The 24,020-nt window shown below is 37.8% G+C and overlaps 1 protein-coding gene across 12 annotated transcripts in view; it reads right to left on the bottom strand.

The window, feature by feature from the left end:
* CDIN1 (CDAN1 interacting nuclease 1) overlaps positions 1-24,020 on the bottom strand; it is a 246,658-nt gene that overhangs the window by 125,961 nt on the left and 96,677 nt on the right. For all 12 annotated transcript variants that reach the window (XR_013395314.1, XR_003731190.2, XR_013395315.1 and 9 more), the window contains 3 exons: positions 11,930-12,009; positions 11,523-11,572; positions 6,262-6,329 (listed from right to left, as the gene is read on the bottom strand). Coding sequence is in view for 9 of the 12 variants with exons in the window: in XM_077938685.1 (XP_077794811.1) it covers positions 6,262-6,329; positions 11,523-11,572; positions 11,930-12,009 (198 nt within the window). In the remaining 3 variants the exon portion in view is untranslated. The remainder of the gene's footprint in view (positions 1-6,261; positions 6,330-11,522; positions 11,573-11,929; positions 12,010-24,020) is intronic.

Here is a 24,020-nt window from a genome sequence, read left to right as displayed (position 1 = left end):
CCGGGAGCAGGGCACACCCCATCGTAAGCGGCAGTGGTGAGGGAGGCCAGGAGCAGGGAGCACCCCATCGTAAGTGGCTGTGGTGAAGGAGGGCCAGGAGCAGGGAGCACTCCATCGTAAGTGGCAGTGGTGAGGGGGGCGGGGAGTAGGGCGCACCCCATCGTAAGCGGCAGTGGTGAGGGAGGCCAGGAGCAGGGAGCACCCCATCGTAAGTGGCTGTGGTGAAGGAGGGCCAGGAGCAGGGAGCACTCCATCGTAAGTGGCAGTGGTGAGGGGGGCCGGGAGCAGGGAGCACCCCATCGTAAGTGGCAGTGGTGAGGGAAGCCAGGAGCAGGGAGCACACCATCGTAAGTGGCACTGGTGAGGGAGGCCAGGAGCAGGGAGCACCCCATCATAAGTGGTCACAACAACCTTTCTTCAAAGTTCCAGGGAGCTGAATCTCAAACTCAGCCGTTAAGAAAACAAACATCCAGAAAGCATTTCATCTTCCAGCAGCATATGCGTTTAAGGTCCTTTTCTCAGTCCCAGGGAGAAGTGTGCACGAGCACATTCAATAAGATGAGTAAGAAAGAAAGTCTCTCATCATGACAATCTCTTCAGAAAGGGGAGAACAGAGGCCAAATTTCCCACCCCCCACCCTCAATTTCATGTTCCTGTTACTCTAAAAATGGCATCATATTTTTAACCTTCTGATAGACAGGAATTTAAATGGTGGATTCCTTACGAAATACCCAACCATCTCCGTTCCCTTCAGCCTACATAATTGTATGTTTCATTTCTGGTCTCTTACTCTCTGCCGCTGACATCTGCAAATACACACAGTCTTGGTATTCTAAATCTCATCTGCTCCTGCTGCCTATCCTTCACCTGAAGTCATAATCCCCTGTTTGTCACATCATAATCACCTCCCCAGCACAGTACTGTTGCTTCCGGTGAGGAATAAAGCAGCAGGGGCAGATGAACTCTTAGAAACAAAGATCCTAATTTCTTACGGCAAGGGACATCCTTCACTAAGCCTATTTGGCTTTACAGATTATACTGTCTCAGAGTCCCACAGAGTAATACATGAATGCTACACAAGCACCCCTGTAAAATTTGCTGGTTCGTCCAAACATAAGGGTGAGGGTGAGGCAGGGGCATAGCAAATGCCTCTCAGGTGTCACTCAAAATAATTGTTAGCGTCTACTAACAGAAACATTCACTGGAAAGAATAAAGTATCTCCAGAACCATCATTATTAGGCCAAACTTAACAAGAATTTGCACCAGCCGGTGGCTGTGGCCCTCACTAATGAAAGTCCCTGCAACCTGGAGATATGCCAACTCAGAAAAGACGGATGGTTTATCTTCAGTCTTTGGTATGAGCTCTTTCATATTTTACCTAACAGGGCAAACTGTCTTGTTGCCTTCGCATTGTCACTATTTTCTGTTCCTTTCCTGTCTTTTTGTCCAAAGCTCTTAAAAAAAAAAAAAAAAAAACCAGAACCAAACCAAAACTGAACAAAACAAAAAGGAAAAAAAAAAATAGAGGGTATAACAGCAAAATATGGTCTCAATAATCACTTGAGAGATACAAATCAACACTTCTCTACCAGTAGATGAAATACATTTTCTGCTTCGTCTATATGGCATAGACTGAACCCTTAGCAGAGGTAATGGGATGATCACAATGCTTATGGTTCAATTTAAAGTGGAGGAGTTTTTTGTGCAGCTAAGCCGAGGAAGGGGCAGCAAGTTCAACATGTCTTTTGAGACTTTAAATGCTGATATCTATCTATCTATCTATCTATCTATCTATCTATCTGTCTGTCTGTCTGTCTATCTATCTATCTATCTATCTATCTATCTATCTATCTATCTATCTATCATCTGTCTATCTTAGTTAGAGACAGGGTCTCACTCTGTCACCCAAGCCGGAGTGCAGTGGAATGACCACAGTTCACTGTAATCTTGAACTTCTGGGCTTAAGCGATCCTCCCACTTTGGCCTCCCAAGTAGCTGGGACTACAGGTGCCTACCACCACCCCAGTTAATTTTTTTAAACAATTTTGTGTAGAGACAAGATCTCCCTATGTTGCCCAGGCTGGTCTTGAATCCTGGCCTCATGTGATCCTCCTGCCTCAGCCTCCCAAAGTACTGAGACAGGGCCAACAAATATTAATTCTAAATTAATTATCCTTGGAAAGAATTGCTGACATATACTGAAACTTAAAACTTATCTTCAATTTTCCCAGAAGACTCCATGTTTGCATCAACTTTAAAAAAAAAAAAAAAAAAAAGTTTGTTTCTTTAAAATTCTTAATGGTGTCTGCCCACAGCAGACTTAAAGGAGTAGTTAGCTACTGGCAATAGAGCCAACCTTATGAGCTCAACTGACCATCCTAGATATACACTGTGGCAGGAAGGTCCTGGTGACAAAGAACAAATCAATAAGTAAAATTCCATCACTATTTCAGGAAAAAGCAGCTCATGAGGCAGCAGCATTTTCTTCATTCATAGAGGACAGTGACTGATATTGAGTATAATTTGTATCTTTCTTTGAAAGGTTTAATGAAAATAGCCTAACAGCCTTGAGTTTTTATTCTCATTATCGAGACAATCATGTGAGCACCTACTAAGTGAGATGCATTCTCACTGGATTCTCACTGGATCAGAGAGAAAACTGCAATCTCATTGGATCACACATGCAATACGGTGCTTGGCTATGAGCACTGGGGGCACAGAGTGCTTATAATCAATCATTTCATACTAACTAGTGTAGTTCCTGGCATGCAGAGAACACAACAAAAGTTAATTGAAAAGAATGAATAAATAATGAAGGGAAGAATTACATGGACTCTCAGAAACTGCTAGAAATTATCGGTGTTCATTTGTAGTTTGTCTCCCTACTGGACCATAACCCCATTAAAGCAGACACTTCATTTGACTTATCCAGTGTCTAAAACAGTATCCAACTTAGTAACTTATTTGTAGAATAAATGAGTAAATATGTGCATGAAAAACATTTTTTAGTTGGAGAAGCTGAAGTCATTTATTTAACTTTGACCTGCCTTAATACAATATACTTATGTGTGGAAGTACAAATAGGATAAGTTTAAAAGATAGGATGAACTCATATCAGTACATTCAAATCTTCAATGATAAGAACACTTCTGTTTCTCTTTCCTATAGTGCCTGGCTAGATCTTGTGCCATGACAACTGCTCAGGATGCAGTTACGAACCAAGGAAATTTAAGAAAGAAATAGTGATTTACTTTTATTTTTCCCTTCAATTGGTAAGAGGAAAGATAAAATATGCATTTTATAAAACAAATATAGAGCACAATGTGTGGAAAATTTAGAATGGGGTAAAATATTTTCAGGAAAGTCATAATTCTTAAATATACGAATTATCTTATATTAAAAGATGAGAATATTTGTCTTTCAAATATACTCCAAATTAGAAGCCAACACAGAGAGAGAGAGAGAGATATTTTACTTCTGCTTAGCAAAGGATCAAAATAAATTAAACATATTTGCAATGTCTCTGCAACAAAATTCAAGGTGTACACATGTAAACAAGAAAGAATAAGATTAGTGGTCTACTTATTTACCAATATTTTTTCCACAGTTGGCTTTAAAATGATCTATCTATATTTACCTGGCACAACACTTTAAATCTAATTAATCTCTGTGAAGGGGTATTTATAAGGTAAAAGGACAACAGCCTCATAACAGTATTTCATACAAAGCTTTCAATCTTCATTTTTCAACCACAAACATATGTTAATCCAGTGCTATATTAAAAATACGAAGAATTAACAACTTCTTTGTATGTTGATGAGAAAATGCTTTAAAACAGGGCTCAGGTTGCATCAACTTCCTATATCTCATTTATTTATTTATTTACTTATTTATGTGTTTGTTTGTTTGTTTATTTGAGATGGAGTCTCACTCTGTAGCCCAGGCTGGAGTGCAGTGGCTGGATCTTGGCTCATTGCAAGCTCCGCCTCCCGGGTTCACGCCTCAGCCTCCAGAGTAGCTGGGACTACAGACACCCGCCACCTCGCCCGGCTAGTTTTTTGTATTTTTTTAGTAGAGACGGGGTTTCACCGGGTTAGCCAGGATGGTCTCGATCTCCTGACCTCGTGATCCGTCTCGGCCTCCCAAAGTGCTGGGATTACAGGCTTGAGCCACCACGCATGGCCTATCTCATTTATTTTTAAAGATCAATTAAATATCCTCTTTGAGTATGCTTCCATAAAATAATTATCTCCAGATTCTACAGCACAGAGGAACAGATGAGACCCATGAATTTCAATTTCAAGTCCCCTTTCTGTACTTGTTTGCAAGTAGAGATGACCCCCGGACCACATTTTTACATTGCTTTTGTCCGCCATGGTGAATCCAATCTAACACATTCAAGTTCAAGTAAGCTGAGGACTAGGACTAAGTTTAGCCCACATCTACAATCTTTGCTTTTTTTTTTTTCCCCCCAGCTGGGATCGGCTAGTTCTCAAGAAGGAAGCAGAGAAAAGTTAGGCCAAACAAAAAAATGGAGCTGAAGGCCTGACTGTCCGTAGGCTGATGGCACCCAGAGAGTGGTGCTCAGCAGCTCCGACAATGCTGCTGCTTACTTGGTGGCTTCAAACAAAACAAAACAGAAAATAGACGTGGCCATGACATACTGGCCCCTATCTGAGTAATCAATGTGATCAGATATTTCATAATACTATCAGAACTACCTGGTTCCAAAACATATCTCATAGTGCATCACAGGCCACACATTCCAACTGGTTCTGAACTGTTACATATTTTCCTTTTGATTAGACTTTTAAAAGGTGATTTCTTCCAACTTACCCTCTTTCCATAGGCTAAACAATTCAACTGTCCCCATATGAAAAATCTTGCTGCTTCAACATACTGAGATTTAATTTAGTGACTTGAGAACACCTGCCTAATTGATCAACTTTATTTACCCTAACTAGGGAATATTTATATCTCCAAGCTTCAAATTAAAACAACCTTATAATACATTCGATTTTATTCTACAGTTTATTAATAAAAATATCGAACATTAAGATTTGGAATAGATACTTTGTAGGACTTTATTAAACATCTCTTCCTTACTTGACATTTCTCCGCATTTGGTTTTCCTTGGCCAATTCTTTGTCCATTTTAGAACGAAACTTATGTAATCCAATATTGTTCTATTTTTTGTGTATGTCCTAAAATAAACATTTTGCAGACTCTTCAATATCTATATAAAATAGATCTGTTTAATAATAAAATGACTTGTATGTAACCTTTACAAATTACCACATTAAAAGTGGAGAAGAGAAATTAATTCATTGTAGAGTGCTTTATGGTTTCTGTGATCACTTATTATATGTATAGTCGTTTGAGGCTTAATGTCTTTTTTTTTTTTTTTTGACGGAGTCTCGCTTTGCCGCCCAGGTTGGAGTGCAGTGGTCGAGATCTCAGTTCACTGCAAGCTCTGCCTCCTGGGTTCACACCATTCTCCTGCCTCAGCCTCCCGAGTAGCTGCAACTACAGGTGCCCGCTACCATGCCCGGCTAATTTTTTTTTTGTATTTTTAGTAGAGACGGGGTTTCACCGTGTTAGCCGGGATGGTCTCAATCTCCTGACCTCGTGATCCGCCCGCCTCAGCCTCCCAAAGTGCTGGGATTACAGGCGTGAGCCACTGTGCCCAGCCTGAGGCTTAATTTCTAATGCTTAAGAGATGTTGAAAGAAATAATAATCTGTAATACACAAACACATGAATACATGTGGGATTTTAAAAAAATCATAATAAATTCATGATGTCAATGAATGTTTGGCATGAAATAATAAAGGCTTAATATTTTGCTTTCAAGTAAAAGTACTACCGAGTTCCATATATGAGACAAATATACCCAACATGAATCTTTCTAACTGTTCTTTTTAATATATAAGACATTTTATAGATAATATTTCTTTTGTTTCTTTTTCTCATAAGGCCTAGATTATGGTTAATATCTCATGACACCAAAAGTAATACTGCAACAGATATTAAAGCATTTTTTCAGCCACTTATTCTATAAAATATTAATTGCAAGCTTGTGCATGTGCTGTATATATAGGAGATTAGGTAACTGAGTTCCTGCTCAGTTCCAAATCAATAAAAGATAATATGCAGAGCATCAATCATCATTCACCCTTCCTTTAGTGGAAGATTTTTAAAATATATATTTAAGCACTCATGGAGACAACACAAGCTACAGAAGATGTGAATAATACTTACCGAGGAAGGACAAGTTTTTCTCTAGAAGTAAGTCTCTCAGCAGGACTTCATGCTCATGACCAATGGCACTGGGAAGTTTCAGTTAAGGGGGTAACACAGGCAGAATTATACTAGCAGGAAAATGCTAATACCAGGTCTATACTTTGAGACGAAATGAAGCATTGAGGTAGTTTGAGCAGCCATTTTCACCCTTAGTCCACATCTTTGAGGAATGACATCTCTACACACATTCCCTCATTTAAATAATTTGATCGAATTTTTCTACAATTTTTTAAAACTTTTTTTTTTTTTAAATAGAGAGAGGGTCTTGCTCTGTTGCTCAGGTTGGAGAGCACTGGCACAATCATAGCTCACTATAACCTTGAACTCCTGGGCTCAAGCGATCCTGCCACCTCAGCCTCCCGAGTAGCAGGGACTACAGGGGTGTACCACCCACCATGCCTGGGTAATTTTTTTTTTTTTAGAGATGGAATCACACTATGTTGCTCAGGCTTATCTCAAACTCCTAGGCTCAAGTGATTCTCCCACCTCGGCCTCCCAAAGTGCTGGGATTACAGGCATGAGCCACTGTGTCCAGCTTTTTCTATAATTTTTCTATATATTTTGGCAAACAAAGATTTGTAAATGCATGTGTACTTTGCATTTTGAAAAGAAGGAGAGACATTTTAAATGTACTTTAATCTGTGTTAAAAATCTTTCAATTCAGCTGGGCAAGGTGGCTTGCGCCTATAACTCCAGCCACCCTGGAGGCTGAGGTGGAAGGGTCACTTGAGGCCAGTTGGGTAAGGCTCTTAAAAAAAAAAATTCTAAAAAAAATTTTAAAATTAAAATCCCTCAACTCAATTTAGCATACATTTATTAAGCACTTAATAGGTACCATAAAGAATACTAGGCAGCCTTTGCCCTAGAAGAATTCCTAGTCTTAGAGAGTTCTGGAAATCTTCTGTGAATTCACATTTGTCATCAGGCCAACATTTAGAAACTTCTTTGTTTTACTTCCAGTCGACTGTGGCGACTTGCAAGCCAAACAAGTGATTTGTTAAGAATATATGTAATCTGCAGGAAAGACGTCTGAGTAAAGAGTTGTGGATTAGGGTGTGGGTACAGAGGCTATTTCAAGAGTCTTTTTCTTACGTGTGTATGTATATGCATGTATATGCATCTAAATAGATACACATATGAATGTATATTTTTTCAGTGCTTACTATGTGGTAGACACTGTGTGAAGTGCTTTTAGTATGTTATTTTATCCTCATAATTATAATAATTATTTTATAGATGAGGAAACCAAGGGTCAGAAGGTACGTGCACAGGACATACAGTTAATGAGTGGCAAAGAAGATAACAAGGAGATCTCTGCCAAGTCTATGTGTATGACCTCCATATAGCTTCTCAAAAGTATTAAAATTAGGTAATAATAATTGACAATAGCTAATATTTCTTAAATATCATACATGAAGTCTTTGTGCTAAATACTTTGGGATACCATCTTACAATAGCCACACAAATAGATACTAATATTAGTCCCTCTTTCTTTTTTCTTTTTTTTTTTTTGAGATGGACTCTTGGTCTTGCCCAGGCTGGAGGGCAGTGGCATATCTCGACTTACTGCAACCTCTGCCTCCTGGGTTCACGCAGTTCTTCGGCCTCAGCCTCCTGAGTAGCTGGAATTACAGGTGCCTGCCACCATACCTGGCTAATTTTTGTGTTTTCAGTAGAGAAGGAGTTTCACCATGTAGGCCAGGATGGTCTCAAACTCCTAACTTCAAGTGATCTGCCCATCTCAGCCTTCCAAAGTGCTGAGATCACAGGTGTGAGTCACCGCACCCAGCCTATTAGTCACATTTTTACAATTAAGGAAAGTAAGGTTCAGGGAGGCTGGGGAATTTGCTGAAGGTCCCATGGCTGGTAAATTATGAAATCAGGAGTAGAATATGGAAGTGCTGTGTATTTTCCAAACAGGTGAGATTGCCCAAAGTCTGAAAAGGAGTGTAATCCTAGTCTAGTATTTCAATTGACTCAAAAGCATTTGCATTTGGTAATAATTATGTGAATCATTACCTTCATTGTCCTTTTCACTGATATCATCAACCTGGTCACATCACTCCTTGGCTTACCAGAGAAGCTGATTCTGATCGAGTTTAACTTAAATAAAACTTCTATGTTGTTTGTAAAAAAACAAAAACAAAAACAAAAACAAAAACCCTAGAGAATTATCTTGCATTTTACCAAAATATACAGGTGAATACTATTTAAATCTTAGAATCCAAGAGATGTGGCCATTTATGTTCCAGCAAAACATGCCCTAAATCATCATTATTGCCTTTTCCTCCAGTTGTCCCCTGCCCTCCAAGGCACATGGCTCTGCTTTTGCAATTTCTAAAGAGAAACAAAATAAAGAAACACACTTTTAAACCACAAAATTTCACAAATTTTCAGAGTCCATTGAAGACATTTGATGAATAACTCTCAATGGTCTCTCATTACTAGGGACATCCCACATTTTAGAACTAAATTATTTACTTCTATTCCACACAAATGTGCTCTCATTTTTATTGTTGTAAATTATTTACATCTAAAATGTTGAATCATGAAACTGAGGTTTCTGATGGTACAGAAATGAAACCCACAGCATTTGAAGCTTCCTGCATCATTATCTTTCCTTGCTTCACAGTTTATGCTTTTGTCTAATAGCTGTGTCCTGGAGTCACACTTTGGAAAGTTGAGGTGGCTGATTTCTCACATTTTTTCCTTGGTGAGTATAAGCTGTGGTGGGAAAGGTGTAGGTGGGCATGGCTGCATAGGAAAAAATACAGTAGATACCAAAAAAAAAAAAAAAAAGAGAGAGAGAAAGCACAATGATGATGTATATACTCCTTGCTAACTGTGCTTTCTGTGATGTCTTACTAGTAAATGACCAATTTATTTTATTCTACTTACACAAATATAACATTTTCATAATGCACTAAGAAGGTTTAGCACCTATCTTATTTACCGAATGTGTGCTTTCTTTCTCACAACATGATGTAATTTACTGAGAGTAAGCAATGTAAATATTACCAAATTATCAGAAAAACAAACAGCACATTTACTCACATGGAAAAACAATAATTTTTATTCGGTGTGAAATAAAATAATTATTGCTGATCAGTCTAGGAAACATCTATGCAAGTGTATTTGCACATTATATGAAACTGCTACTACTTCAATGCAAAGACAGAATCAGTTTCTCTGTAAACTTTCCAGCCTGTTTTATTTTGCATGATAAAGGCAATCACCAATTTGAAATTTTGGAAAGATACGTTTCTTAATTATGCTTTGCTTGATATAAACATATATAAAATGCAAAGTCTAGAAAATAAAACTTATAAAATCTGTAGTTTTACTGGCAACAGACATAATGAAACTGCAAAAATTATAACCTAGTCAGTGAATGTAATTTATAGACATATGTCACTATCTTCATCAATTGAAATCATGTACTACATTAAATTCTACTGGCAGTAACACAGCCAAAAAAGGAAAGTGAATGGTGGCAAAAATGTAAGGAAAATACTCCAAACAGAATTTATAATGCTCTATAAGCAAAAACACTTAGACTTTGTCTATAATAATACCTATTATTGATGTATGGCAGTGACCATGGGCAAAACTTGTAAATAACCTCACAAGACATTTTCTTCGCCAGCAATACAGCAATCTAGTTTCCCGTAAGCATCTCAACTATTACTGAAAAATAGCCTCCTGGCATTTACAAAGCAGTTGACTTCATACTTTAGTCCATGCATACATAATTAGATAGTTATATTTAAAATCAATATGCAATCCTTCAAAAGACATTATGCTTTTAAAACCTTAACTTTAAATTGATTTTTAACTATTTTATGTGCTTTAAAATTAACATGTAATTCAACCCCAGATACTCTGAGATGGTGTTAGTTGTTATATGAATGTGCTAAACTTTATCAGTGTAGCAACATGAGATTGGCACTCCTACAATTTCTAACACTATCATTAATTTCATACTGAATATAGAAGTAGAGTTTCACCTTGGTTTAATAAAAAGGTGAGCTTGGGATAATGCTGTGTTTCTACTAACTTAAGCTAGACCAGAGAAACAGACTTGGAAGATAAATACATAAAGGGCTATATCTTCAATACTGAATATTCTTGTAAGAGGGCTCTGTTAAAAGGCTATTTAGCAAAGATTACTTATAAAGGCATGATTTTCTTGTTAAAAATGTTACTGATTCTAAGCCTTTGTGAAAGAAGGTGGGATATAAACACATACATGTACACAATTTGACTAGCAGGAGTTTCCAACAAAAAGCCTCCTGACTAGTAATTACTGAGTCACAATTCATCACAGTGCCATCCATGCTAACAAAATCCATTCCCGGAGGGACATGTTTATATTATTAAGAGGGGTGAAATTCATGGACTCAGATAGAAATTATTCTCATAAAAATTACTTATTATTTACCATTTAAGTAGTAAATTATTATAAAAGTAAATCTGATAAAGGATTATCAAAAACCTTAGTGTTGCCACAGTACTACTAAATTTATTGATTAATAATGTCCTACTATATGTAGTTACTGTCTGCCCAATCTTGTTTTAAAAAGTGAACATTAACTCTTTAGTAATCTCAATGTCTTTAATGAAAAGTGACTAGACTTCTGTTTTCACAACCTTAAATTTATTCCAGGAGGAAAAATTAACTTGATTTCTCTAAAAATGTTTATTAGGAATCCAAATGCCGGCTCAGATTGTAATCAGCATTTAAGCAATAAGAGTCTGTTGCCTTTAAAATGTGATGTCTCTGGAAGCATTTTAATCACAACCTCCTTTAACTCCAGGCTCTGAATTTATTCTAGTAAATTCAACAAAATTTGGCTCATTTTAAATGGAAATTTGTTATATTTTTTAAAAAATATTTCCTGGGATGGGTAGATACATTCCAAGACATTACGTTACCTGCCTAATGACTCTGTACCTTTAAACTCATTGAAAACCAAGCAGTTTGAAATAAGCATGTGAATGTGTAACTGCTGAACTGACATCTTCCTGTGGTCTATCTGATATTTCTTAAGCTGTAGAAAAGAATGGTCTGTAGTGACCCTCCAGTTGATTGAATGTAAAATAGAAGAGTATGAAACGTGTTTTGTGAAGCAGAACTTTATGTCAGGTTAAAGCCAGACACATCTCCACTGAGTCTAAGCTCGTCAATTGCGCACCTAAAATTTTATGGGAAAGGATACTGCTTGATGCAGTCCACCAGTGGTCCATAACAGCAGTCGTTCACAATGCACTGCAGACAAATAAGAAAAGGGGTCTGGGGTGGGGCAACTACAAAAACTATCACAGTAAACAGTATCCTAAAAGCAGTAATTACTTTTCTCCCCCCACCACCCCCCAAAAAGGAAAGCTATCAAAAGGCGGTTCAGATTTAATCACAGAAAACAAAAATTGCATGCTTTTTATTCACTATAAAAGCAAGCTATTAAAAAGTGAAATGCTCTTCTTGCAAATATTGCATTGCCATTTATGGTGCACCCTGACCTCAGTGATAGTTTATGATGACAGTAATTAAATGAGGTTTAAAATCCTTTACTCGGCTAGGCAGATAACAGCATTGCCACTGAAAATAGACAGCTGTGATTAATACCTGATAGACCTGATTTGCTAGAACTCCATCTGGAATCTGAGAAGGGTCCCGTAGCATACTATTTATAACAGACTTGGAGGCTGTAGAAGAAAAGAGATGAACTGTTAGCAGATAGTCAACATACTTTTAATGCAACATGAGAAGTGACATATACCTACATATACACAAACCATGAAAACAAAAATATGACTGGCACTAATCATTTTTTCCTTTTTCTATAATCTAACAGGAGCTTTTAATTAGACCATTTTGCCAAGTTTATAAGCCACATTGCCAGATTTGATGATGACCTAATTTTTCCAAGGTAAATTAACAAGTACAGACCTAAAGCATATGTCTCTTTTGTAGATAAATAAGCTTTGGAAAAGCCCATTTGGGGTAAAAAAAAAAAACAAATCAGAAAAGAAAATATTTACCTTTTGCAGGTAGGTATTTTATAACCAAGCATACGTACATGAAGAGTTTAATGAAGACAGGTTAGATTTGAAGTCTTTGAATCTGACCTGTCTTCACTAAACTCTTCATGTACGTATGCTTCGATTATATCAATTAAAATGACTTTCAGTCATGAAAGAATCTTCTAATTCTAAACCTTTCCAAAATAATTCTCATCAACTGCCATAAAATCCTATCTACATTCCACAAGTGAGGAAAGCAGGTAAAACTGACTCTTAAATAAGAGACTCTTAAATAAGGAAAATCTATACAGAGACACACACACACACACACGTTTTCCACCCAAAATATGCCTCAACTTGCAAATTAAGTTGAACCCCAAGAGAACTGCTATAGAAGAAGAGGGACCACTAAGGCAGGCATCTGATGAAGGTGCTATAGCAAGTGACATCCTTTGAAAAGCAAGGTAGAAGATTCTGACCTCATTGCTCACTAGGCATGGGGCAGCCACAGTAGCCAGAATTCCTTTTAATGCATGGGAGAAAGGCAGGCCTCTAGGCTGAAGCTAAGTCAGGTGTTGCCTAGGAATAGATTATTTCAAGGCCTCCAGTGGAGTTATTCGCCACAATTTAGCAAAATGGCTTACAGTCTGATCCACACAAGCACAAATTAAAATGCATACTGAATAATTATCTAATTAATAAAATAAATATAGACCACAGATCTACATCATTCAAGTTCTAACATAATTTGGGGTCTAACTTGTTTTCTTTTAAGATTATGTTCTTTATCAAGCTCTATACTACAAGAACACTGATACATAAAACAAATGTTAGTGGCTGGGCATGGTGGCTCACGTCTGTAATCCCAGCACTTTGGGAGGCTGAGGCGGGCGGATCACGAGGTCAGGAGATCGAGACCAACCTGGCTAACATGGTGAAACCCCGTCTCTACTAAAAATACAAAAAATTAGCTGGGCGTGGTGGTGGGTGCCTGTAGTCCCAGCTACTTGGGAGGCTGAGGCAGCAGAATGGTGTGAACCTGGGAGGCGGAGCTTGCAGTGAGCCGAGATGGTGCCACTGCACTCCAGCCTGGGAGACACAGCGAGACTCTATCTCAAAAAAAAAGAATAAATGTTAGTAAATACTTGGAAATATATAAGGAAATTACATGTTATTCACTTAAGAATAGTATTCGGTCTGCAAAGAAAGAATGGAGTACAACTATTTTAATTACTGCCCACTCTTAGTCATGTAACTGCATGCTTATAGAAACGCTTATGTGCTTAGCCATTTGTGAACATGTGTTTGCACTGCAGGTGAAAAGGTCATATTGAATTTCCAAAAGAGAATCACCCAGCTATCCTATCCAACCCTATCTCTACAGCTGGCTCTGCAACCTTGGCAAGTTACATAGCTTCCCAAGTTTAATGCCCATTGCTATCTGTAGAAAGTGAAAATACTGTTTAAGCTGACTACCTAAATAAAGTGTTCTTGTGTGGTCTCTAGAGAAAACAGCTAAAGCAGTATTTTGCTAAGTTTAAGTAATAGTAAGAATCAAATCAGACTTAGGCATTTACTTCATATAAACCATAGGGTTGGACTCAATTATTTCTGAAAGCAATTACCATTGATAAGGGGTACAAATATTGGGAACAGGAAACAATGAATCATCCTCTTATAAAAGAAAAGATTATAGGAGCAATAGCATTAACAAAATAATGTGCCTGGTAAACTCAGTCTTCCCAACCTAATTCTAAGGCCTGGCCAGTCAGAGGGGACCAAAGCAGTTGTCCATACCTTTCATCACCTTCTCAAGGGAACTCTCTCTGGCCTGCCACTCGAGTCACCCATGGTAATGGCAGACACATTCTTTTATGTTGCCCATAATGCCAGCAGAGGCTCAAGGAAATAGCAGCACCTTCTCTGTATGGACCCAGTCATGGTACATTCCAACTCTCACACCCATGTGAAGAAAAGATCACTAATATATAAGTGGCCATGACTAAAAATGCTATCCTATAAAAATTACAGACCTCATACCAAACTATACACAAACTCATTGCTAAAATCATAAAACAAAGGCTGGTTTTTTTCTTAAAAAAGAAAAGGGACAAAACTCTGGGACATAAGAAAAGCAGGTCATTTATTTTCAGCCAAAAAAGGGAAATATCAAAAGAAAAAAGAAACTGATGACATAATTTTCCTCACAATATAAATTTTAGAACAGTGGTATGCTTATCAGGATTAAGAATCATAGGCAATAAACTTTTTTTAAAAAGTCTGAATATATTGAATGAACACTATTCAAATGAAAGGAAACTTGCCAGAGGAAGTCAGTTGTTTTAAATGGAATAATAGTAAAAAGTGTATATTGAGTCTACATTCATTTTAGCCTCAACAAAACGTCTTTTCTCTTCTTGCAACCCACCATTTTTTAGAGCAAGAAACTTCTTCTAGGAAGTCACTGCCTGTGCCGAGGACCCAGGATGTATCCGCCAAGCACACACAGTTCAAACACTCAGGCTTCATGAAAGTGTGTTGGTGTCTCAAATCAAGCCAAATCAACCTACTTTTACACACATATACTAAAGCTTAGGAACTGCCATCTCAAAGAAATGAATAATAACATCAACCAGATAAGTAAATGTGATTGGACAAACTTGTCATAGCCCAGGCTAAGAGGCCTCAAGAAAGCCTGTGTCTTTTATGGAAGCTGTTCCTAGACCACCTCTGGCCAATTTGCATCTGGCTTTTTTGACCACACTTGGACAGGATTCCTATTCTCCTCAACCTTTGGTAGAGGCATTCATTCTGTTGATTTCACACTTTGCCCCTGCCACTGCAGGATTACAACGAACAGGATTACAATTTTCTACAAAGTATGTACAAAGCAGGAATGTATGAGTCAGTGGCGCTAGATTCACAAGAATAGGAGAGACCTGGTACCTGTTAAAGCATGCTACAGCAGACAGGGAATAGGCAATGCCTGGACTAAGGCACAATGCCTAAGATTATGAACTTTTCATTGTGAAGTATTTTTAGCATAAAGAATTAATATAATAAACATCTGTGCACTCACCACCCTGACCTAACTTCTAAATCTGCAATAAATTTGCTCTAGATAGTCTCATGTTAATTTGTATAAACTCTTATTTTAAAATTTCCCAGTCTTGCCAGAGGTTGGTTTTACTAACATTTTCATGAGGCAAAATGTTGGCTCTGTCGATCCTCTTTACTGTAGCATTTCTTCTAATTTCATTTAATTTATCCTTTATCATCATTATTTCCTCGCTCCCACTTTGAGTTTGCCACATTACTCTTTCACTATTTTTATAAAATTCATTTTCAATTTTTTATTTCAAAATACCCTTTTCAAGGCTATAATTTTTCCTTTAAATTTTGCTTTGGCTACATGCCACGATTTTGTTGTCATTCATTTATAAATAGTTTATAGTTTCCATTATTTCATCTTTGACCCATAAGTTATTTAAAAACATGGATTTCTGCTGTTTCTAATTTGTGATGTTTATATTAATATGGTTTGTTTTACTTTCTTTGTGTTTTTATACTTGATCAATTTTTGTTAATGTTTTATACATCTTCAAAAAACTGAAGTTCCTACTTTTCAGCTACAAGGTTCAGATATGTCTAGTAGGTTAAGATTTTAATTGTATTACCCAAATATTCTGTATCCTTGTTATTTTTTTTCAACTACATATGAAATAATCATCTACTACTACTGTGGAGTTGTCAGTTTCTCCTTATAATTCTGCCAATGCTTGTTTCTGTATTTGGAGACTATACTCTTGGGTGACTGCACTCTCAATTGTTGTACACAGACTTCTTGGTAAGTATATCTTTTGGCAAAGTTATGACTTTCTTTAACTCTAATAAAGGTTTTCTCTTAAATTCAGTGTTACCTAGTGGTAATACTCCTGCAACACTTTTCTTTTGGATAGGATCTGCCTCACATATCTGGTGTTCCATTTCTTTTTACTGTTGTTATTAGTTTTTTATTTTCTAATATTAATTTTTATTGTACTGATTTTGCCATTTCTTTACTTTGAACTTTATTGTGTCATTATGTCTTAGGAGTGATTCATAAATAGTATTTTGTTGGATTTTCTAAAATCAAATTTGAAAATCTATGCTTTTTTAAAAATGTGAATTTAACCCATTTACATTCATTACAACTGATACATTCAGGCTTATTTTTATTCTCTTATTTTCTGTGTTCTGCTAATCATTCTCTTTCCTTCTCCTCTTTTTTCCTTACCTTCTAGTTAATTAAGTTTTCTTTATTCCCCTTTTACCCTTTATTCCCTTGGAAATAATACATTCTACTCCCTCTCTCCCTCCCTCCCTCCCCTCCCTTTATTATCTTGGAAATAATACGTTCTACATTGATTTCTCCCTCCCTTCCTTTCCTCCCTTTCCTCCCTTTCCTCCCCTTCCTTCCCTTCCTTTCTTCCCTCCCTCCCTCCCTCCCTCCCTCCCTCCGTCCCTCCGTCCCTCCCTTCTCTCTTTCTTTTTTGTATTTTTTTTAGTAGAGACTGGGTTTAACCATGTTGCCAGGCTGGTCTCGAACTCCTGGGCTCAAGCGATTCACCCGCCTCGGCCTCCCAAAGTGCTGAGATTACAAGCATCAGCTACCGTGTCTGGCCTCTACAATGATTTCTTTAGTAGTTCTCTCAAAGAATGTTTAAACTGAAACAACATCTAATCTTTATCAGTAACATCTTTGCTCTTTTACATATAAATAACTTGAAACACATTCACTCCAATCAGGAAACCTCCTCTAATACATCACTCAGCTAATGAGCTTCTCAATGACTGTTACTTCAAAGTTTATCTGCTCATTTTTACACGATTTTATCAGCCTCCATGTTATTGTGTCTGTTATTTTTGTTCAACAATCTTGTTTGTAATACAATTTCCCAATTAGTCTCTATGATGTTAAATTTTATGTGTCAACTTGACTGGGCAATGGGGTACCCAGATATTTGGTCAAACATTATTCTTTTCTTTTCTTTTTTTTTTTTTTTTTTTGGCAGGGTCTTGCTCTGTTGCCCAGGATGGAGTGCAGTGGTGTAACCTCAACTTACTGCAGCCTCAACCTTCCGGGCTCAATATATCCTCCCACCTCAGTCTCCCTGGTAGCTGGGACTACAAGTGCATGCCACCACACCCAGCTAATTTTTGTTGTTGTTTTTTTTTTTTTGGAGAGACAGGGTTTCTCATGAGGTCTTGAACTCTTGGGCTCAAGCAATCCACCTGCCTTGGCTTCCCAAAGTGCTGAAATTACAGGTATGTGCAGCCTTGCCCGGCCCAAACATCATTTTGGGTGCATCTGTGAGGGTGTTTCTGGATGACATTAAAATTTGAATGTAAACTGGGTAAAACAAATTGCCCTCCCTAATGTGGGTGGGCCTCATGCAAACCACTGAAGGACTGACTAGAACAAAAAGGCTGGATAAGAGAGAATTCTTTCTGCCTTTGAGCTGAAACATTAATTTGTTTCCTGACTGTGAACTCTAACTGAAACCGTGGCTCTTCCTGGGTCTCAAGCCTGCTGGCCTCCAGACTGGAACTACAACCAATGGCACTTCTAATTCTCAGGCCTTTAGCCTGGGACTGGGACTACACTATCAGCTTTCCTGAGTCTCCAGCTTGCCAACTCTAACTCTTGAGGCTTATTAGACTCTATAATTGTATAAATCACACACGCACACACACACACACTCCTCCTATTGGTTCTGTTTCTCTGGAGAACTCTAAGAGTTGATTTCCATTTTTTCAAACACTCAACGTTTATTTAAATTTATCAACACGTTTGCCATATTTCCTTTTTCAGCATTGCTTCTTGAATCCCATTCTCTGCTTTTGGGTTCAATATCCTTGCATCTCATTTATTAGTTTTTTTCATCTGAAATCCCTAAGCAGTAAACATGTTTTAGTTTTGCCTTATGTGAAAATATCTGTACTTAGTTCTCACTCTTGAATAATAATAAAACATAGTATACAATTATAAGCTAAGGGTCATTTTAATTCAACTCTGGAGATTCTACTGTCTCTTGGGATCTATTGTTACTTAAAAGAACTCTAATGTCAGTCTAAAACTAATCCCTATATATGTAATTTGTCTTTTTATCTCTGATTACTTTTAATATTTTATTTGACATTCAATGGTTTCATCACTGTGTGCCTAGATGTGGCTATTTATATTTAGTCTGCTTAGAATTAGTCGTTTCATGAAGCTAAGAATATATGCCTTTAACCAATTTGAAAAATTCTGAGTCATTATAGCTTTGTTCTCTATTCTCTCCTCTGAAACTCATATTAGACATTTGTTAGAAGATCTTATTCTGTCCTCTATGTCTCCTACTCTCAGAAAGTGTTTGTATTTCCCCTGTCTTCATCCTTGTATCATATTCAGGATGCTTTCCTTAGAGTTATCCTAGAATTCACTAAATTTTCTTGTAATCTAATTCTTCTAATTTTCTCCTAATCTTTTTGTCTAATACATCACTCAGCTAATGAGCTTCTCAATGACTATTATTTCATTTCTACATCTTATTTCTTAAAAATCTGCTTTCTTACAAAATTCTATACTTTTATTTATTCAGTTATTTTTATTTACTGTTTATATGCAAATATATAAAATGTTTAGATTTATTTTATACTTTATATACTTTGTCTTATAGTTTATGGTGTCATTTCCTTATCTCCAGTTCATGGTATTCTATTTTTCTTTCTTTCTCTCTCTGTCTACTTCTCCATGGTAACTGGGTTCCTCCATTGGCTTGTGAATTTTTACTGAGAGCTTATTTTCAGCAAAAATTGTTTGACCTGCACTGTAGAATTAACCATGACAATGTAGTTTCATGTTTAGTTTTGCAAAGACCAGTTTTATTGTTAATTTCTTTGCTTGGCCTTTCTGCAGTAAACAAGAGCATAAATTTGGACCCAAACCCACAAATAGTGCTGACTTATTTCTAATTTCTATTTCTTCTCTCAATACTCCACAACCCAAGGCCATATCCATTAAGCAAGCTTCCTTGCCATTTTCTCCAAGAAAGCAGAGTTTTTCTAGTCCTTTTTGTATGGTTTGAGCTATACATGGAAGCCCAATTACAGCTCTTAGTTGCGTATCTGTCCCTCTGGGGAGTTCAAAACCCAAGCCCAGCCCCTCGTGTCTATATCTGAAGTTAGCAATTTCTGTAGATCATTCTGAATACAGGTTCTTTCGCCATTTCTGATACCCAATTTTACTTTTGTTTATACTTGGTCACATATCTTTTAAAGTTTTTAAAATTTTATCTATCATTTCTATCTTTTTCACGGAAATAGGGGCCCATCAACAAAAGCTCACTCTGCCATGTTGCTGAAATTTTTGAAGGCCCTTTAGTAATAAGTTCAGGGGAATACTTATTTACTTTTTTGTTTGTTAACTTTTTTTGGAGCCAGAGTTATAAAACTATATTTAAAAAGATCCTTCTAAGAAGTTGGACTCCCAAACAATAGAGAGAAGGGCAGGTGACAGGCATACGGAGAGGATGGGGAGTGGAATCACCTAAACTACTGCTAAGGACCTCCCTACTGTTATGGCATCTGGGAGGCCAGGGGAAAGGGAGAATGGTCATTGGTGGCTACAAAATACATTATTATCCTGATTCCTCCAACAGCTGCCATGATGTTTCAGACCAAAGCACTGTGCTAATCATCAAGTTTGGGAAAGAAGACAACTTGTATCTGTGGATGTGAGAATCAGTTCTGTTAGATTCTCAAATATAACCCTCTGTTTTTGGGGAAGAGTGCTTTAAACAATTTCCCATTGTGCTCATTATTTCGCAATTTGGCCTTGGCTCAGTGGAGACAACTTGCTCTTCCTGTGGTCTCCACTGGGGTGCATCACCTGGGTTCTGAAAGATTCACTTTGGTGGCGGCTCACTTGCATGTCTGCCATGTGGGTGAGGGGCCCTGGCTTCCTGACACAAGACTTACAGAAGTAAGACTTCTCTAAGGTCTGTTTGGGCTTCTCCTTGAAAAGGTTGGTGGGTTCCAAGAGCAAGCATCCCAAGATAATGATGCAGAAGTTTATGGCCTCTTATGATCTAGACTTGAAAGTCACATAACAGGACCACTATTTTTATTTACATCTTCCTCAAAAGAAGAAAAATATGTCTTCCTCAAAAAAGGAAAACTAGGAAAGACATGCAGAAAAACACTTTCAAACAGAGAGGCAGTAAGGATAAGTGGTTATGAGCAGACTCTAGAATCAGACAGACTTGGTTCGAGGCCTGGCTCTTCCACCAACTAGTCAAGTTATCTTAACAAGTTAATGTTGACACCTCTCGGTATCCTTGTTTGTAAAAGAGAATAACATTGGTGCTTACCTTGCAGGCCTGTTGTGAAGATGAAATAAAATAAACACACTGTTATGTACTTGGGCTATTTGAGATTTGGGATGACGTTACAGCTGACTTCTGTGATGTTTATAAAGTCAGGGCACTGTTCTTTTCAAGTATATACTGCCATAGTCTTGAGATACAGCCAGAAGTCAATCTATTCAACAGGCAAAATTTGCCAATGCCAGACTGATTCTCCCATCTTACATACCCACTCCCCCACCCCAGTCCATACACATATACACACTCTTTTGTGGCACTCAGTGCACAATCCACTACTAAAACTGGACTTCAGAAAGAACTAGGTAGAAGTCCTTTCTACTTCTGTGTGTATTAGATGAATGTGTTGTCACTCTTGGAAGGTTTGTTATTTAAGTATTGTCTATAAATAAGCACATAGTAGAAGAATTTTCCCCCAGCTAAGGGCATTTCAAGCATTAGCAACCAGGCAAGTGAAGACTTTCCCAAGAATAACTAATATCACATCCATTTTTATAGCTCTTGCTTTCCTTAGCATAAAGTCAGAGAAGTAGTCAGCTATTTCTAGAAGAAACTGAGGCAAACAAGCAGGTGAATCATCTGTGCTCTCAAGACCCCGAAAGTCCTGCCTACTGCAAAGAATGCCTTTTGATTAGGCTGCACTTGAACTAAAACAAAAACAAGGCCGTATGTAGTTGGGATCCCTAATCTAAGATCTCAAATAGGTTTAAGCAGGATAGGGGAACTAGTATGGACTGACTGTGTACTGGACGGCAGCAGTCAGAGAGAAGGAAGGATGTGTGAAGGAAGGACAGACATAGGGATAAAGATGAGGAGGAAAATTCACACACAGTCAGAGTTGTGGTGTGAGAGCCTAGTTCTCTCCCCACTTAAAACACACACACACAAAGAGCTTCTGCAATGGAACAGCTGGATGGATATGGAAAGTGCGGCTGGCAATAGTCCCAAGGTACGCCTGGAGCTTTGCCTCTTCATGTGGCTGCTCCAGGGGCTGAGCTCCAAGACAGCAAAGCCTAAATACCAATTAGTATTTCTTCTTTTCTTCCAATGCTGGTTTAAGGCCTTTGGATATCACAGTCATTAAGGTCCCAAGCTACATCTCCACAGGGGTTGACCTGCCAGGGTCTTTCCTGCACAATTTCTATATTGCCAGTGGCCTGAAGGAGCCTACTTGCCCTTGCAGTTGGAACTACTCCTCAAGAATTCTAAGCACTAGCCCACTGGCTCTCCTACTGTATAAAAGTGAAATCTAAAGCAGTCTGATCCCATTTGACAATCTGAATAAGAAATATCTTTTAACATTAGGGAATCCAATAGGGACATATTAAATTCTTCTCTCTAACTAGCACATAATGATGTAAGAAATAACTTAGACTAGAGCTATCAAATATAAAAGTATTATGTAAGGACAAGAGGAAGGTGTCTCCAAAGCATGAGTGTTCAGACTGATCGGAACCTTGTCTCAGGCAACTTGCAGCCTTATAGCCACTACATGCCATCAACCCTTATCCAACAAACACACATTCAACAAACATTGATGAGGCACCTGGTTAATGTCGTGAATATACTTAATTCTTCTCCACACTCACACACACATCTGCCAAATCTGGAATTTTTTTTCCTGTCTTTCCTTCGGCTAAAACTTTGAGGCCCGGTTCAATGTTTACCTTCTCCATTAATGCCTTCTCTTATTTTTTTTCCAGTCCACTTGCCTTCCTCTCCCTCATATTGTGGAATGGAGAGAACTCATATTGTGTACCCATCATTGGGCACTTGATTAAATGTCGCTTTGTCAACAGATGACAAGAGATTGATCAGGATGCTGAAATTTTAAATCATGCCACATTAAAAAGCTGTCAATATTTTCTTATTATTGTCTTTAAATATCTGAGGGCTTTCACATGGAAGAAGATTGAGGCTCATCATGTGGTCACCCCCAAGAAGACAAGAAAGAAATCTCACAAGTTTATTATTGGTGGTGAGGCTACAAGGTTTCAGATTTCAAGCTCGCATTTATGTGGCCCTTATTTAGTCTACACAGATGTTTCTTAATCTTACTTTTTTTTTTTTAATTCATTAGGGCCCACGTCAGGAGACTTCTTATTTTTTCTTAAATTGCTCCCCACAAGAAATTTTAATGCCACAGATATGCTGCATATCTGCTTACACAATCTCACCCCCTTTGAGAATGCATGGTTCACATGGAGGATTAAGGAATTGTTTGTGTCAGGGTATTTGGCAAGCTGCTTAAAAGCAGAAATACGTATTTGTTACCACTCCAAAGCTGCTTTGCACAAAATACCTACTCAACAAATTGCTGAATAAATACATTTATGAACACACTGCCAAAGGAAAGAGAAGACTACTCTTTCTCATAGGATGCAATGGCTCTTTAGCTAAACAGTGAAAACATCTAATGACTCATCTCCCAAAGAGGAGTGCTTATCACTGGCATACATTTGTGAAGCGAACTTACTAGCACACGTTTTTTGTTGTTGTTGTTAACACTTACCTAGTACTTTTATAAGTAGTTTAAACTTATGGTAAGAGATTCTATGGTATTCCCTCCTCCCTCCTAGATTTTCCTCCAATTCATATATTAGCAATTAAAGTTTCAAGCTCGTGTTCCAAGGAGAGCAAATATAGGGCCACATAATGAAGGGAAGCCCTCTTATGGGCTCACTGGGGCCCAACATGAGAGGTGAGACACAGGGAAAGAGAAAACTCCCATTCAAGATCAGAGGAGAAAGTTCATGGCAGCAAAGACCTGCTGAAATTTACTGGGGTATCCAGAAAGTCTGATGAGATCAAATGTCTTATAGTCTCTGAAGAGAAAGAAAACTGGATGCTTCTAAAGGTGATACCACAGTGGCTACTGATATGATCAAGTCTATATTGATTCAGTGAGACAAGGGCAAGTCTCTGCTTTGCAAGTTGATGACTTCGAGAAGCCTCTCTAATAATTCCCTCTGGTAGCCTGCTCGTTTATGTCTCCTGTGTTTCCAATTGCTGGCAAAGGCCCATACAACATCATGGTGTCTGCCTCAGTGCATAATTAGAAAGCAGTTAATTCTAAGTCATTAAAAACGTTGCCCAGGATTGGAAGTATTCAAGGGAAGAGGGCACAAAAGCATGTTCTTTTTTGGCAGGCTCCCGAATCTCATGGGAAAGAGCAACCCAAACTTTATATCTTAAATTGTAGGAGAGGGATAGGTAGGTAAGCAGAGACGAAATTTCAAGGCATGTTAAACGACACGAAAATTCACACACTTTTAGTACGCTGAA

The sequence above is a fragment of the Macaca mulatta genome, chromosome 7, assembly GCF_049350105.2.
Source record: "Macaca mulatta isolate MMU2019108-1 chromosome 7, T2T-MMU8v2.0, whole genome shotgun sequence".
In the NCBI taxonomy this organism is placed as follows: Eukaryota; Metazoa; Chordata; class Mammalia; order Primates; family Cercopithecidae; genus Macaca; species Macaca mulatta.
This window is presented reverse-complemented; position numbering and strand designations above follow the sequence as displayed.